At 44.5% G+C, this 18581-nt stretch overlaps 1 protein-coding gene across 4 annotated transcripts in view; it reads left to right on the top strand.

Moving 5' to 3' along the window:
* The first annotated feature begins 1484 nt into the window (after positions 1–1484).
* Positions 1485–18581, top strand: part of RXRG (retinoid X receptor gamma) — a 72724-nt gene continuing 55627 nt past the window's right edge. The window contains exons 1-2 of one of the 4 annotated variants that reach the window (XM_053247407.1): positions 1485–1536; positions 1781–2229. In XM_053247407.1, the coding sequence (XP_053103382.1) occupies positions 2181–2229 (49 nt within the window). In that variant the 5' untranslated portion in view covers positions 1485–1536; positions 1781–2180. Of the gene's footprint in view, positions 2230–3190; positions 3209–18581 lie in introns of those variants that run through there. The other 3 variants (XM_053247406.1, XM_053247405.1, XM_053247408.1) reach the window with 3 other exon arrangements.

Here is an 18581-nt window from a genome sequence, read left to right on the forward strand (position 1 = left end):
TTTTAAAATGCTGGTTTTAAGTGGGTTTTTCTGAAAATGCCGGAGCAATTAGAGAGAGGCACTGACGTAGAATCATTAACATGATAAGAGGGATACACTCTTTTAGGCATGCAGATATAGGCTTTAGAAATCTCTCTCGCGCCCCTTTGGCTAGAAGGAAAACACGGAGGCATGCAATGTGAACCTGCACCAAAAGGAAACCTGAGAGCAGAGGGGAGGGGCTGCTTCCCTCAATGCCGCAAGTGTAATTAGAAGTGGCTTTGCTCAACATTTACCCCACAGCATGAAGCCATGTGTGAATAACTCCCTGGGGACTCCCTTCCCCACCCTTTCTGTGTAAACAATATAACTTGGCTGCTCTAGCTGCCTTTTATACTCCCCACCACCACCATTTGCTGCCCTCCCAGCACTGTGATGGGGTGCCCTACTTGTGCTGCCACTTGGAGTGTTTGTGCTTGTGTGAACACACATGATTGTGGCTTCCTTCTTGGGGAGCAAATCACTGAGTGCCTGTCCTGTCATCCTGTGCCCTTGCCTTACCACTTGCTAGGTGGGGGGAGCAAGGGACAGAGTGGGAACCAGGGGGGATCAGGGGGTCTGCGCTGCTTCCTCTATGATTGGGGTTTGGAAATGGGCACAAAACTGCGGTTATACCTGAGTCAGCAGTTGGGCATAACGCTTCAGTGGCAAAACTGTAGTTGGCAGCGAAGGTTAGAGAAAACCAAAGGTTCCAGTTGCAGTCTGGTGAGGTAAAACAGAGTTAGCGTTTGGTTTTGCATGCTCGTGTGTACTGCAGTTCCAACCTCGGCCAGCTATAACTGTGGTTATCCTGCACATCTGAACCCGGCCATTGAGGTAAATGGAACAATGCATTCTTCTAACTGCGGATTTTAAACTAGTGTATAACTAAGGATAAAGTGCCCTTTTTAAATATTCTGAGCAGAGACTCTTCTCTCTGGAAAAAAATGCTTAGAAATGCTCTTGACATAAAACTGTATAAAGATAATTTCTCATTTGAATCAACTTCTGAAGATCGCACACAATTCCAAATGATACAGGGTTTCTCATCCAACAAAATCGTTGATGCATGAACTTACACCACAGCTTGTTGATGCGCTGCAATATTTTGAACCACACAGAACACTTCATCACTTCATCAGTCTAAAAGCTAGTTGTCATGTCTCATCCTAGAAATGCTGCTTTTATTACTTTTGTAAAACAGGAGAGGGTACAGTTCTTGCACCTCCTGTTCACTGGTTCTTTAATCCACTTTCCAGTTTGTCCAGTTCAACAGAAATGACGATGATAAAATCGATCCTCCTTGTTTTGTAGTCTTGTCAAATGTTAAGAGTTCTGTGTAAACTTGTTGATATACATACATGCCGTGACTTTAATTGCCACCTTTTATTTAGCCAGGATGCCTGTACCTTTAACACCATGGGGAGCAACTCTACAGCTGCTGCTTTCCTCATATATGGAGATAGAAAAGGCTTCACATGCTGAATTTCTGTGCTGGGCACATGATACAATAAAAAGGTGGTAACCCTAGTGTTGTTCTACATTAGCATATATGTACATCAAGATAAAGCATGGAAAGCATAACAGATAATATTGCTTGTTTTGTATCTCAGTTATACTTGGAGATCAACACAGCAACAGCTGCCTGGTACTATAGCCATATGTCATCCCATCAATTAATTACTCCCAACAACATTGATTTTTTATTAGTACATACTTCAGATAATACCCTACCCCTCTCCTTCCCATTTAATTCCCTCAGCTTTTGATTTGTGACCTATACCGGTGCTGTGATGCATCGATTGGTCTCGTCGCTGATGGATTAAGCTACCAATATAGCACACAGCAAGTTTGCAGAGAGCTGAGAGAGAGGGAGAGGGAAAAGCCCTGCCCAGAACTGAATGCAAGAGAGCAGCCGCTGCCGTCCTAACCTGCATGGTTTCAGCCAGCCAGCCAGCCAGCAGCTGCCACTGTCTTGAGGGTAAGCAGGACTCCCTTCTGCAAGATTTCTTCTCCACTAGAGGAGGGAGGCAGCTACATTGGAGTTGCTGGAGAGAGCCTTCCTTGCCCCAAACTTGCTCACCAGAACTGAACATTTCAAGGATCTTTGCAGTTGGTGGCACAGTTGCAATACCAAGGAAGAGATGAACTGAAGATTAAACATGTATGGGAATTATCCACACTTCATCAAGTTTCCCACAGGCTTTGGGAGTAAGTATTTTGCATGCGGTTTCAGCTTTTTGCTTTGAGATATACAATTGAGCAATTCAGCATCCTAGGCACAGAAAACTGCTAGGAGGGGAAACCCGTGCTAGAATTCTAGTCTTGTTGATGGAAAGATAATGAAGTTTCTGAAGCTTTAAATAATTTCTGATAGGAGGACACTCCATGGACATCATGTTGCAGGAATTCAAGAGGGCTGTGAGATTTCTTTAAAGTTTTACTGCGAGGCACTGCTTTTGGCTAATATGTTGGTACATTTTGTGTATTCAAGCAATTGGTGTAATAGGCTGGTGGTGTACCATAATCTGAACACATCATGGCAGTTCTGCCCAATAGTCTCTTGCTGAAAATAAATGAATGAAAGCAATAGCTTCCTTCCTTCATTACAACCAAATTCTGGGAATTACAGTTGGTTGTCTCATTATGTGGTCAACTTGTGCCTCTATTGTTTACATTTCAGATTGTAAGTGCACATGCACAGTCTTGTATACAGCAGCACTTGAAAACTGCTTTCGACATAGAAAACTAGTGTGATGGATGAAGAGGGTTCTAGCCTAGATTTCTTCCAGTGTTTTGTGTGCTGGGATTTGTGGGAGCTCTGGGAGAGCACTGAGAAATGGGAGTGAGCCCCCACACAACTCTTAGGGGCTGGGGCTGCTCTAGGAAGAGCATCTGCATGCTTACATGCAGAAGGTTCCAACTTCCCTCCCTGGCATCTCCAAGATAGGGCTAAGACTCAGAGACTCCCGCCTGCAACTTTGAAGAAGCCGCCTGCTGCCTGCCTGTATAGACAATACTGAGCTAGATGGCCCATTGTTCTGACTCGGTATAAGGCAGTTTCCTATGCACCTAACCTCCAGTGGGACGGCCTATGCACAAGATTACCACCTCCATGAAAACGAGGCCTTAAGCTTTAGACAAAAGTAAGAGAACATGCCCTGAGTGTACTTGGCTGCAATTTACCCAGGTAAGTAAATGTGCTATATATTTGTCTGTGACATACTCGCTCAGGAAGTATATAGTATAGCACTAGATATAGTGTGTGCGTGCGTGTGTGTGTGTGTGCGTATGTGAGTATGAGAGAGAGACTGAGCGCATGTTGGACAAAGTGCTGGACTGGAACACTGCAATCTTGCGTTGACATCTCTGCCGAGTCAAAAGCTTAATTAGATAACGAGAGAGGCTGAACTGCTGCTCTGCCATGACACTTTGCTCCCTCTTCCTCATAAGACATGTAGCATGACATCTTGCCCTGTGCGTTGGAGGGGAGAGTGCTCAATGTGATGATGTGATGCTGCCGTGCATTGTGTTTACCTGGATCACGTGAGGAGGAGGGGCAAAGAGACATAGTAGATCGGTAATCCCATGACTTCTAGTTAAGCCATTGCTAGATGTGGCTTTGGCCCCTCTGTCTTGGCCTCAGGCCCCATCTGTAAAATGGGAATGCTAATGACCTGTCTCAAATTGCTGTTGCGAGAACAGGATTGTAAAGCACTTCCCGCTTCGAGAGTGCTCCTGAAACTGTTAGATAATAGATTAGTGCTTTCAATGGACAAGGGCTGAGACTGGGGTACTGGGTGAGCCAGAGAGAGCTTGGTTATTAGAATCAATACTGCAGATGATGGCAGAACTAGGCAAGAAATTTCATGAGAAAGGTCTGCAATACTTGGGCTTCCCCAGGCACGTAGAAGCACATTAGACTGTAAATTTAAAAGATAAGAGATGTCCAGCTCTTTGCAATGGTCAAACAAGGACCTGCGCTCAGTGACTCTCAGGACCTCTGGAATGCTGAGAGTGTCTGCCGAAAAGGAAAGGGGGAAGTGAGGGTGGAGGGCTAGAGTTAGCCTACTTGAGCCCTTAACAGTGGTCCTATTCACACATTATATTCAGTGCATGTATAGTAGTACACTTCTGGCCTGTATCCTGCATGTGAGGAGCCTGTACCCTGGTTCCCTTTTAAAAGGAATGCACACACAGATATGTACATGTGTACAGACCCATATGCACATACAGCATAATGTCTGAATAAGCCTAGTATAGATGCACAATGTGAGGTTAAATTATCTTGCCCGTGTTATGTGGAGAGGTTTCTGGAGGGCTGAAAGGAAAAATACCCTTTTAATACTGCAGTTTGGCAATAAATAAAAATTGTGCTCTTTGTGATAAAAGCACAAAACTTGGTGTGTGTGTGTGTGTGTATGGAGCAGCCTATACATATCCATGGACAGAAGTATTTCTAACACTCTTAGAATTACTTACCTGGGAGTAATTCCACATCAGACACTGTTTGTGGTAAAAGCACAAAACCTGAGTGCATAATTCTGACTCTCACCATGGCTTGGCTTTGCTACTGTGCTATTTGCTTCTCTCAAGAAACCTTTCCCACACCCTGCTATATAGCAATAAAGTGTTCAGGTTCAGGACTGGCAGTCTGACTATATAGCACAGCAAAGAAAGATTTCTGAATAGTAGGAATGAAAAAAGTGCCCCCTTCCCTCCTCCTGAAATCTTTGCCCCTCCTCAGCAAGCCCTGAACAGCACTACATTGTCTTCCAGGCTGACTGGAATGGTGGGCTAGTTCCACACTCACTGTTTAGTATAGAAACAGCCTGTTATACCCCAAGGTTTTCTGTGTTCCTTTCCTGCTCTCCCCAGCTCTGATTTGCAGTGATGTTTTGGACTTATACTGCTAGCATACCTCCAACCTCTTCAGGGTGGACTGACAAAGTGGTATGTTGGTGAGGTTGTTGATGCCCCACTAGGGGCGTAGCTAGGGGAGAGGGGCCCATGTTCACCCCTTTCCCCAGCGGCCCCTCGGAGTGAGGGAGATAATGAAGAAATAGGGAGGGGTGGAGCTGGGGGACACTCAGGAGCTGGGGCCCCCCCAGGTTCTTTCAAGCCATCTTCTCTATTATACTACACCCCTGTGCCTCACCATTTCCTCACGGCGCCACCATTTATATGACCTGCAGTGTCCTTCCCTCCTTTTCAGTTTCTCTTAACATTGGAAGGAACAAACAGGGCTGTCCTAAGAGAGCCCTGGCAGGGTGGGGGTCCCGGGGCAAATCAGCCAGTGTGGGCCCCCCTCCAGTTAATTCTAATGGAGGTTAAAAGAGCGGGGCCCGGGGCAGTCGCCCTGCTTGCCATGCCCTAAGGTCAGCCCTGGGGATAAAGAAGAGTCCTCAGCGCCATCCAGTCAAACCCCTGGTTCTGTGCTTTGGAGGAGCCCAAAGGAGAAGGAATGAGGGAGGGGGATCTAGCCTGACTGCTCAATAGCAGCTACTGTATGCATGAGCAGCAAATGCTTCTCCCCCCCCCCCCGCCCCGGCTATCATGAGCCAGGCCAGCAAACTCTGAGGTGTTACTACTGAGGGAAGGTACAGCTGGGGTACAGTTGGTGCCCCTGTGGATGACTCAGCATGCTCCCACCCCCTTCCCAAAAATACTCTTGCCACTGAGCTCTTCCTCTGTGACTTGGTGCACAGCAGTGGACCAGTGGCCTGGTGCTGGGTAGGAGGGGGAAGGTCAGGTGGAGGCTTCTTATACAACCACTGGGTAGAACCTCCATGCACAATGGCAGCACATCTTCCCTCTCCTGCCTAGTGTTAGGCAGGCAGGCAGGACATGTCTGCTCATGTCCCTCATTGTATGGTAGGCAAAGCTGGTTGGCTGTACAACCATGTTCCCTCTAACACGGATTCCCAGATGTTGTTGACCACAACTCTCAGCATCTCCACCTGCAGTGGCCTTTGGATGGGGATTATGAGAGTTGTAGTCAACAACATCTGGGAATTCCTGTTAGAGGGACTATTGATGTATAGTATCATCCTAAATGGCCAAGTGCCTTTTTTTGGAGATGGCCCAACCACTCACATGATGAAAGCTCCCGCTTTTATCCTTGCTGTGTGAAAATGCGTTATGGCATTCCTTCTGAGATTTATATCTGGGAATATTGTGCACTGTTGAGCAATGTCTGGAACTGATGTTCTAAACTCTCTTTGTCCTGGTGCTGTGGAACTGACCCTGTACCGGAGCCCTGTTGTTGCCATACACTGCCATAGATTTTGTTGTGGGCCTCTGATTGCCTATCCCATAATGCAAAATAAACTTAACCTACATGTAATAGGTTACTGGTTTTATTTAACTTTAAGGGATTAAGATCTGTCTCATTTGCCATTTCCCCACACAGCCGCTTCATGTTAACCTTTTTTTTTTTACAGCGATTCCTCAAACATTTTATTGGGTAAACCTCTAAAATCGTAAACTGTCTGTGCAGCAAATGTATGTTACATGCTACAGTTACCTTCAAGTACATGCATGAGGGATCCAGAATTGGTCATGGATCCCCGCTGGGTGCCCCATACAACCATAACCCTCTCTTTGCCACTAAGTTAAAGGTAAAGTTGTGCCATTGAGTCGGTGTCGACTCCTGGCACCCACAGAGCCATGTAGTTTTCTTTGGTGGAATACAGGAGGGGTTTACCATTGCCTGTGCAGTGTGAGATGATGCCTTCCGGCACCTTCCTACATTGCTGCTGCCTGATAGAGGTGCTTCCCATAGTCTGGGAAACATACCAGCAGGGATTTGAACCAGCAACCTCTTGCTCCCTAGGCAAGTTACTTCCCCATCATGCCATTAGGTGGCTACATAGGCATATATCCTTGTGTACTGCCTAGATGGGCACTGTCTTTCTCTACCCACACTTTCTGCCTGTCTGTTGGGTCTGCTGGGAATCCCTTGCCTGTAGCCAGGGCAATTTCCAGCCTAGCTGCTCAACAGCAGCAAAATGCTTCTGTTCAGGCAAACAGCAGGGGGAGCAGTCTCGCAGAAACTTAAAAAACCAGCAACCTTTTAATGCTGGAAACATGACATTATAGCACTATATTGCAGCGATTAAATTCAAAACAAGGCATTGGAAATATGAATGGCACCCCGCTGTCAGCGTAGGGTCTGCGGTGTCACAACAAAAGAAATGTGGGAGCTCACTTCACAGAGCTGCTGTAACCCCGTTGCTGGGTGTAATCTGGAACGCGCCCGGGTGAACTTGATGCATCAGCTGTTGCATAACTAAAATACTGCAAGCTTTGTTGTATCATTGTTTCACCAAAGGCATATCTGAGACCTGTGCTGTATTATGCCACATTGCTAGTACAGGTGGTCCTCATCCACGGTCCCAGCACCTGTGGTTTTGTGTATTTGCAGTTGGGTCATAGGGACCCAGGTTCTTTATTCATGGGGTGAAAATAGGGTTATTTTTGCCTATCTGTGGTTCCTGAGTGACTGGAAATGACTTCTCACATTTTCTGCCACCGTTTGGTAGTGCTGAGCTATTTTGTGTCTCCTTTCTTGCCAAACAAAAAAGGGGGGGAACCCTAAAAAAGAACAAAAATCAGAGGATTTTGAAGTTTTGGGGGGCATTGCTAGAGAGCTGAAGATCAAGGTACTATGCTTATTTCTGCTTCCCTCCCCCCCCGGTTTTTCTTGTGATTTTCAGCACAGTTCCATGTGTTTAGGAGCCTAAACCCCCAATCCCCATAGGGTTAAGGTCTCTTTATCTGAAGTTTCGTTATCCGCGGAAATAGGCAGGAACAGAATGCACGTGAATAAAGAGAGCCTCCTGTATTATAAATATAGTATTATACATCTTTGTGCAAGTAAGGGGTTCTGAATGATTCCAGCTATTTAGCAGGCAGCAATAACATGTAAAGAATATTAGAGAGCTTTCTACCAGATTAGGCTGACCAGTGACTCTCTGGTTTTGTTATCAAGTACAAGTATGGAAATAACCTGCTGTCCTAGTCACAGGCCTTCTGGGTCTCTCTCCTGGATAATGCTTTCGTAACACACTTTAGATCAAAACCTACAGTGTGGCCTTTCACTACAGGGATTATTAAATCTGTTGAGAGTGGCTAGGTATGGTGGCTTTGGCTTCTGTCCAAAAGGTTTAGACAGGATGACCTTTGAGGGTTTATCAGGATGGCAATAAAGCTGCCCGGCAGTGAAACAGAAACTGAACTGTCCTCCAGCTACTTTAACTTTGAGATGGTAGAACCCCATAATAGTAGAACCCCCTTCCTGCTGAAATAAGAGCCTCTGCATCTCTTACAACTTTTAAAAGGGCAGTCAAGAAGCATTTGTTCACCCATTTTAATTAGATACTGTTTTAATTGTTTTTTAAAATAGTTTTAACTTTTAATTTTAATTGTTGAAATGTTTTAATCTTTTATGACCTTCCTGTGAGTCTCCAAGATGCTGCCTGTGATGGGGGTGCTGCAAGGCAGAACAAGTTAAACGTGAGGTTTCACATGAGTTGGGATGGCACTCTTGGAAGTCCAGAATTCAGTCAAGAGCGTATATTTTTCTCCAGAGAATCTTTGCCTCCAGAGAAGTCTGGGGGACTTCTTGCCAAAACCAATGAAGCCAAACAGAATGTGGAAATAAGATGCTATTTTTCCCCAGTGTGCAGACAATTAACAGCAAAGGCCTGTGTGTGCCTTCTTTTACTGAGCCACAGTGCCCAATGCTGAACTATTTTCTCACCATCTATGCAGTACTGTTGCTCCATGGCTTCATTATTTTAATTTTTCTGTAGCAGGGGAATATTGGAACAAACACTCTTATGTGTTTGCTTCCTTACTATCAGTCCCTCACAAACTTTAAAATGTGTTCTGATGGCCTTGTGGCCCTGTTCCTTTTGCTTGCGATCTATTTGCCAGGGACAAATGAGCACTAATCTGATGATAACTCGGAGCTCTTCCAGGCATTAGTTATTGTCTGAATTTTGGAAAATGACCTAGTTCCCCAGGTACAATAGTTCATCTAATCCAGGGATGCGAAATTCAAATTCCCTACACAGCAGATGCTTAGGGGTCAAACCCATAGTTTTTACTCAAAATCAATTCCACATCAATCCGATACCAGATTATTAGTACATCTCAGTTATGTGCTAAAGCTCCAGGAACTATTTCTAATCCCCTCCTCCGATTTTAGCAAGTTCTGTCATTATTTAAAAATGTGAGTGTATTCTGCTATTTCACTATAGCAGCTTCAAGGCAGTGGCCATTTCAGAAAACAATGTGAGAGTAACAATAAATAGCTAATGAGCAGACTAAAAGCAAATTAAACAATGCAAGTCGCCAGCAATAGAGCATTTAAAACACACACACACACACACACACTAAAAGGGGCCACTAGAGACCAATTGCTGCTCGAGTATTGCATAACAAACGCTTTGTTTTTGCTGGTTTTACTTATGCTGCACCTTTCTGTCAGGAAAGTGATCCCAAAGTGGCTAACAATCAACTTAATTTTGTGTTTACTTAAAAAAATTATTAATCTCCATCAGCACAGCTAAAAAGCCATCACCAGACATGCAGAATTCAAGAACATAGTATGGTTATCCTCGTATAGTGCCCCCCACCCCCATCCAATGCTTTACAGAAGAGCAATATTTTCACCATTTAGTGAAAAGCCAATAACATTTATAGCATGGCTATGATAACAATAAAATCCATGGCTCATGCCTCAACAATATAAGCAGCCATAAGTGAGTAAACAACATTGTCAGTTGGGAGCACCATTTGATCCGCCCTGAAGATGCCTCGGTAACTGGTATCTAGAGGTCTCTGTGTCCCGGTGATGACATCATCAGGGCAGAGGTACCTCCAAGCCAAGTGCACTTTTCCTAATGCAAATTGAGCCCCAGATAATTGCTTTTCAGTGTTTCCTACTTTGTCTGTCTGTATTTTTTTAGACTGATTTGTCATGATCTTTTTTGCAATAAAATGCAACCTAAGTTCCTTCTCAGTGTGGCCTGCAAAATGTTGAGGTTTTTCAGGGCTTCTGTGCATCTAATAAAAACCTTCCTGTCCACAGATTCTGGGTATTTTATTGCTTCATTTTCATCATTGATGAGCGATAGTGATAGTGAACTCTTTAATTAGTTTGCTTCTGTTCCCTACTTGCACGCGCGCACTCTCTCTCTCTCTCTCTCTCTCTGTGTCAATTTCTGTATTCATTCCTTCCATCCCCCCAGCCCCATCCCTTTGGCAGTTGTGGCTAGGAATGCTTTTGTCCAGTTTGCCCAGGCCACTGGAAAACCTCCCAGAATCTGCAGTGACACTGGAAAATGGGCAATTCCCTCAGCGGTCCTTGTGTTATTGTGGAGCTTCTGTGGCAGTTTCCCATTGGGAGGCATCTGGCTACTGCATCCATATCCGGCCTCTCAAGAAAGGGGCCAGATATGATGTGGAAGAAAGGTCAGTTGTCTGTTGCTAGACTGAGCCCTGTTGGAGCTAGAACTCTGGCAGCATCAGCAATCAGCTGCAGCGTTTCATAGTGACCACTGGGTGTGTGTTAGGATCAAGGATAAAAGTGCTGGACTCTTCCCGTCTTTGTTCTTCCAGTGTTAGTCTCCATTTTGTCTCTCCATTTTGGCTGTTTGTTTTTGGTCTCTCTCTTCAGCCATGAGCTACAGCTGAAATTATACTGCAGGCTTTTCACATCTGTTTGTAACCTTTTCTTTAAATAAATCCTTGTAGTTCTTCAGTACTAAAGAACAGTCTCAAGACCTCTTGCTTTGCTGCTTTCTCACCAAAATGGTCTTGCCTTGCTATTTTGTCATTCTTCCCCTACAAGCCCCTCATTTAATGCTCATTCTAAAAGCACTGAATTGGGCCCAGAAACAAACAGATAACCAATGTGCTAGTTTTAACCTTATGGGACCTAGATCCTGACAATCTGGAGGATTGCATCCTCTCATTTATTTGCCACCATCATTATGCACTGAAAGAGCTGGAGCAGGTTCTCTTGCAAGCATCCTGCTGTTTGAAGAATAGAAGTGGCCTTATGATCTTCTCTGTGGTCTGGTTGTGAACCTGTCTGCCCAGGAAAATTTCCCCTATTGGCTTTCATGTGAGAACCTTATTTTAGGGAGCATTTAATTACAATAGGTTTTAAGCTAGATATTGTTTCATATTTATTTCTGCATTGTCATATGGTAGTTGGTTTTTTTAAAATTGCTTGTTCATTTGGAAAAGTTGCACTCCATGGAAGAGTATGAAAATTAAAGTACCTCAGTTTTAACTTTTGAAGTTTTGTTAGCAGACTCCTTAAACTTCAGTAGAATCACCAGGGAGTTGAACCAAACCTAAGTAGGGATGTGCACAAAACCAGTTTGCCCGGTTCGGTTCGAATTCGAACCAGGTTAGAACCAGGAGGGGGTGGTTCGGTTTTGGTTTTGCTCGAACCTCCCGCTGGTTCGGTTCGAATTCGAACCATTTCGAACCGGTTCGGACATCCAAAAATTTGTAGGATGGTAGCTGGCACCCAGGGGTACCTCATAGGGTATAATGGGACCCGAACCAGCCCATATCCCCTATTGTGGAGCACCTAGGGGCACAAAAGTGGGGTGGGTGGTAGACAACCAGGGGTGCCTACTATCCACAAAGTTCCAAGGCAATCAGACACTCCTCTGATTATTGGTGAATTTTAAAATTATTTTGGAATTCCTCATAGAGAATAATGAGGATTGCAGCAAATGTATAGCTTCACGTCGGGGAGAAAGGGGTGTCCTAGAGTGGAGTGTGGTGGGTGGTAGTTCCCAAGGTGGGCAAGGAAGCTATCAGAATTATTTGAAAGGAACTGGGCAAAAGGCTGATTTTTAAGTGTTTTTTGAAGTTTACGTGACTTTAAGGTTTTTCTCCATAAAGAAGCATGGAGGTGTCAGCAAATGTATAGCTTCACGTCGGGGGCAAAGGGGTGTCCAAGAGCAGAGTGTGGTGGGTGGTAGTGCCCAAGGGGGGCCAGGAAGCTATCAGAATCCTCGCTCTGGACCCCCCAAGTGCAGTTATGGGGCTGCTGAAACCTCCATTCTTCCCTATGGAGAAAAACCTTAAAGCCACTTGTGGGGTGCTGGGGTGGTCCAGAGTGAGTGGTGATCTAGTGCACATAGGGTGCCAACCACCCCCATGGGTTGCTAACCCATGGAGTACTGGGTTTTGTTGTTTCTGAAGTGTTCTGAGTGTAGATTCTTTGGTAGCATATAAGATTTTCAATGACAAACCATGAATCCACTCTCATCTGCTAACCTTAAAGACACATAAACTTCAAAAATCACTTAAAAATCAGCCCTTTGCCCAATTCCTTTCAAATAATTCTGATAGCTTCCTGGCCCCCCTTGGGCACTACCACCCACCACACTCTGCTCTAGGCCACCCCTTTGCCCCCGAAGTGAAGCTATACATTTGCTGCAATCCTCATTATTCTCTATGAGGAATTCCAAAATAATTTTAAAATTCACCAATAATCAGAGGAGTGTCTGATTGCCTTGGAACTTTGTGGATAGTAGGCACCCCTGGTTGTCTACCACCCACCCCACTTTTAATCCCCTAGGTGCTCCGCAATAGGGGAAAGGGGCTGGTTCAGGTCCCATTATACCCTATGAGAAAAATAATTAAAAATATTTCAAATATTCATAAAAAATCATAGGGGTGTCCAATTGCTTTGGGGTTTGCATGGTTGTTGGCACCCATGGGTGCTCCACAATAGGAAATAATGGGCTGGTTCGAGTCCCATTATACCCTATGAGAAAAATAATTAAAATAATTTTCAAAAATTCATAAAAAATCGTACGAGTGTCTGATTGCTTTGGGGTTTGGGTGGCAGGTATCCCTGGGTGCCAGCTACCATCCTACCAATTATTGGATGTCAGAACCGGTTCGAACCGAACCACCCCCTGGTTTGGTTCGAATTTGAACCTGCAGCTCAAACCTGATGGCTGGTTCGGTTCTAATTCGAACCTTCAAATCACCCTGGTTTGAATTCGAACCGGTTCGCACATCCCTAAACCTGAGTCCAAGAACCAATTCAGACACTGGTAGTGGTTCCCTTTTTAGCCTACTTTCCAGTAGGTTTATGAGATCACCCGGCATTCTGCATGTGTGTCCGTGTGTCCGTCCGTGTGTGTGTGCGTCCATGTGTCCCCCAAATCAACTTTTCAACGCCTGGACCAATATGAACCAAATTGGGTACAGTTGTAGGGACACATAGGGACACCTCAATGGTATAGTTTGTGCTGATGTCATCCACCCCGATCCAAGATGGCAGACACATAAACTTTTGAGGCACAAGTGGGCTAACTTGTGAACCGCTTAACTGATTTGAACAAATTTTTCTACAGCTGTAGGGACACATAGGGATGCCCAAATGGCTTGGTGTGTGATGATGTCATCCACTCCAGTTCAAGATGTCAGCCATGTGAACTTCTGAGGCACAAGTGCACTAATTTGAGGACTGTCTAACTGATTTGAACCAAATTAGGTACAGCTGTCGTGAGTGACACACAGGGACACTTCAATGGTGTAGTTTGTAATAATGTCATCCACTCTGATCCAAGATGGCGGACGCATGAACATTTGAGGTGCAAGAGATCTAACTTTTGGACCTTGATTTCAACCAAATTTAGTCCAGTTGTAGAGATAGTGAACAAACAAACAACAAACAAGCAACAAATATTTATATACTGCTTTTCAACAAAAGTTCCCAAAGTGGTTTACCCAGATAAAACAATAATAAAGTAATAAGATGGATCCCTGCCCCTAAAGGGCTTACAGTCTACAAAGAAACATGACAGCCACCAGCAACAGCCACTGGAGGAATGCTGTGCTGGAGCTGGATAGGGCCAGTTCCTCCAGCTGATAAAGAGAAGAGTATTGCCACTTTGAAAAGGTGCCTCTTTGATCAGTTATCGGGACTAGTGAAAGGAAAGTAGGCTGATTAGTTCCTTCTAGAACAACTTGTTCTTTTTTCAAGGAACCAGAACTTAACTCTTGGTTGGTGATGTTCCCCTTTTTGTACTGATTCAGTGAGGTAAGTGGATTCATGTGTCATGTTGCATTACCTGACTGACAGGTACTGGGATTGTGGTGGCCTTCTTTGAAATGTCATGTGTGCTAGAGTCTTCTCAAAAGACTAGAGTTCAGTCCCTTTGGGCAGCAGCTGCCACAAAGGAGGGCTTGTGTTCATTTCCAAGATAACATCACTACCTGCAGTGCAAAACATCTAAGAATGTTGTTGTTTCTCTCTCCTCTTTTCCACCCCCTGGCTGATATTTGAGTTGACAAAAAGGTGGGAAGTCAGAAAAATTAGAATTTGCATAGCACAAAGAACACCTCTGCAGTTGGGAGCTCAAGCAACTTGTTGCAGGTTAATGTGCACTTTGGCCCTGCATTTTGACTTATTCTTCTCACACCATGATCCTGATGAGAATTGCCTCTCCCCACCTCACAAGGCAGCTTTTGCTGCCGATATGAAATACTGTCTTGAACTTGGTGTATCCAGGCTACAAACTGCTTTAACAAGTCATTCCTTTGCCTCTGATAATTGTAGTTCTGTGTGAGGCTTAGCAATCTCCGACAGAATGTTCCATACCCTCCTCGATGGGAAGTACTGTATAGCCCTGCACTAGAGCAGTACTTTCTATTAATGAAAGTGCTAAACATTCTGTTGGAAATTGCTAATTCCTCTTAATTACAGTTCCCAAAGAAAAATGGTTGCTTGTTAAAGCAGTGTGAGTCTGTTATCTGGATATGCCCAGACCGACCATTCTTGGTATCTTTTATGGGAAGCCAGGATAGTTAACTTAGTTTTGCTGATCAAAACAAGGACGTGGCTAACTCTCAGCATTCTACTCGGGTATATGTGTCTGTCTGTAACATGGTATTTCCCTTGAACACTGAGGTATCAGAATGCAAAACTGTTGTTTTTAAACAACTTTTTAAAAGTTGGCCTTTTAAAAGTTGCTCTTTGTTGGAATGTTGAAATTGGTTGTGTGGTATACTCCAGCATTTTTGTGGAGCTGTGTGGAGAGACCCTGCGGATAAAGTTAGAGGTGGAGGTATGACTACTTGTCTGAGAATGACTTTGGGGAGTGTTGGCTCCACCTGCCATCCCACTCAATTTGTAACTGGACAGGCTTGTTTCCTGTGCCCTCCAGTCAACTTCTGGTATACAGTGCAATATAATTGTTTTGGTTTGTTTTTCCCCAGTACTCTTGCACACTGCCAGTCAGTGTTCCCTCTAACAGGGATTCCCAGATGTTGTTGACTACAACTCTGAGAATCCCCAAGCAAAAGCCATTGCAGCTGGGGATTCTGGGAGTTGTAGTCAACAACATCTGGGAATCCCTGTTAGAGGGAACACTGATGCCAGTGGTGTGCTAGGATGCTGCACACTGTAAAGGCAAATCCAAAATCCAGAGCAGCTTTCACGCTCTGTACTGTACTGTACTGTATAGTCGGGTATATCCAATAGCGGTAGTCCCAATATATTGGGAATAATTCTGCTCCAATAAAGGGAAACCTATATAAGATTGAAATTATTTATTTATTTGTTTGTTTATTTATTTGCGACATTTTAATACTTCCTTTCTTCCTTCTCAAAGGCACCCAGAGCGGTTTATAATATTAAAAGGAGCAAATTACAGAAGATTAATAAAACTTCTCAGGCTGTTGGTCTTTTCAGGAGCTGAGGACTCCTGAGGCCTGGCCTAGGCACCTCCTTTCTTGCCTTATCAGAATCCCCTCCAAAAATATCATTAACATTATCAGAAAATCAAATGGTGGCAGAAATACAAAATGTGTCTATAGCCACTTTTTGCAGTTTGAACAATTCCCCCCCTGCAGCTATGGTTATTGTTCTCTGACCCTTTCCCCCCTTTTACAAAATGCCTCTGCACACCCATGCAATTGCAAAATCAAGAAAACAAGAGAGAAACCATATCAAACCAGCATGGATGGTCAAGGACACCTTTTTAAATGAAAAAATATATGGCGGGGGAGAGAAAAAACTCAGAGTGCAGTAATAGCTGGGCAGAGAGCTCTGAAATTTGGCACACAGGTAGTGGAGGATGGCAGGAGTGGTAAATTAAATTTACCTGTTTAATTTCAGGTAAATCAATCCCACCATTGATTTTTTGATAAATAGCAAAGTGAAATGCAGCAGTGGGAAGTAGGTGGGTTTGTGAGGCTGCAGGCTGTTCTATAGCCCTCTGTAGAATCCAAGAGAAAGAGTTGCGGTATGCAAGGACAAGGCAGTAGAATGGAATCAGGAATATTAACAGTTTAATGAAATAGATATTACTAGCTGATTCGGCACAGAGCATCTGTACCCCTAGTTCGCCGCTGCTGCTTTCTCCCCCCACCCCTGCCACTTTTTTGCCTGCCGGCCCCACCGCATCCCCACCGCCCATCTTCTTCCCCGCCTGCCCCTGCCTTCCATCATCTGCTTTTGCCACCCGCCATCGTCTTGTTTCCTTGCCTGCCCCCTGCCCACCAGCTGTCTGTTTCCCTGCCTGCCTGCTGCCCGCTGCTGTTTTCTTTGGCTGGCTGGCCAGTCAGCCAGCACCATTCACCGCCGGTTTTTTGCCGGCTGGCTGCCACCACCATTTTCTGCCCCCACCCAACCTGTGGTTATCCAGCAGCTCTCCGAACTCTTGTGAGAGCTGCCACACATGGGATTAGCCATGGGTATGTCTTAGATAAATATATATAAAGATTGACAGAGAGGCAAGTGCAGTCTGCCTTCAGTGCTCTTGCTGATGGCTGGCTGTTAGCGCTGCCTCTACTCCAGGTCTGGAATACAAGTAACTAACACTCCATTAAAAAGCTGGCCTGGATCAAGGTATGCATTAACCAGAAACACCATACCCTCCATTGGCAAAAAGATAGAAATGCGACTAAGTATGTGTTGGTCTTGTGCACGTAACGGCAACAAAAATTCACAAAAACCCTGATAACTTCGCATGAGAGCCACCCTGAGAACCAGCCTTTCCCCTCAGTGAGAGTATGAAAGCTGTTATGAATTCATTGCTGTGCTCAGTGATTGTAGATGGGTTTGACTGATCTCCTACACAGGTATCCTTGTGCATGTAACAGGCACCATGCATGTGCACACAGATACTCCTTTCCTACCTGGGCGTAAGATGAATGCACCAATAGGAAGCAGAAGGCACGGCACCCCTGCCCCATTGGCTAGAAATGGGCCAGATGGATTAGAATGGATAAGGGGAGAGCTTGCTGTGTAAACAAACCAACATGGGGGGGGGGATGTAAGGAACGGTAATCAATAAAAAAGCAGCAACGTGAATAGCCCTGGTTTACTCTGATTTATGGTTGTTAATGCTTTTATTCTCTTTATATACTCTTATCCTAACTGGTCCTAACTTACACCACTTTACACTGTAGTAAAAATCCGAGTCCGGGAAACCTCCAAGTCCCTCAAATGCTTGGTACAGATAGGAAGTGTACTGCTGTCCATGTACTGTCCATGTTCAACAGAACATGCAAATAACTTTACCTGTGTACTGATCCGTATTTTTTTTAAACCATTTATATTCTGCTCTTCCTCCAAGGAGCCCAGAGTTAAGTTGCTCCTCAGAACAACCCTGTGAAGTAGGTTAGGCTGAGAGAGCAGTGACTGTCCCAGAGTCACCCAGCAAGTATCATGGCAGAATGGGGATTTGAACTTGGGTCTCCCCGGTTCTAGTCCAGCACTCTAACCACTACACCATGCTGTACCTGTGTACACTGTACACTTGTATGAGTACTTGAACATAAAGACTGAACAGAGCTTTAGGCTCAATGAGAACTACTTTCTAGAAGACTTTGGAGCTGAGTGTTCTTAGGAGTTTTGCAGAGCTCCATGTCAGAACCTTTGAGGCACAAGTGCCCTAACCTGAGGACTGTCTAACCGATTTGAACCAAATTTGGTACAGTTGTAGTGAATGACACACAGGGACACCTCAGTGGTGTTGTTTGTAATGATGTCATCCACCCCAATCCAAGATGGCAGATGCGTGAACATTTGAGGTGCAAGATATATAACTTGTGGACCTCGATTTGTACCAAATTAAGTCCAGTTGTAGAGATAGTGAAAGGAAAGCAGGCAGATTAGTTCTTACCAGAACAATTTGTTTAAAGAATAAAACTGCTATATTCTTGCAGCACAGATCTTCCCTCTCTTATCTATTATCCTTTCATTCTCTTCCATTTCCCACTAGAAAATTATTTCTGCACCATGCTTCCCTGAGAACTCTTTCCTCATCTATCCCCATCTTAGGCCCTATTTTATATGTTAGCAGGAGTAGTATGGTTGTTGTCAGATAGCTTTGGGCAATTTCTGAATCCATCCATATGACTTGGGAAGATGGCACATAATATATTGTGCAAGTGACAGCCCCTCTAGTAGCAAAACTTTATAGTTTTCCCTAAACATATTCATGGAAGACGTAGATTGGCATGGCTAACCTGAGACAATCCAGTTGTTGTAGGACTACAACTCC

Source organism: Hemicordylus capensis, chromosome 4, assembly GCF_027244095.1.
Source record: "Hemicordylus capensis ecotype Gifberg chromosome 4, rHemCap1.1.pri, whole genome shotgun sequence".
NCBI lineage: Eukaryota > Metazoa > Chordata > Lepidosauria > Squamata > Cordylidae > Hemicordylus > Hemicordylus capensis.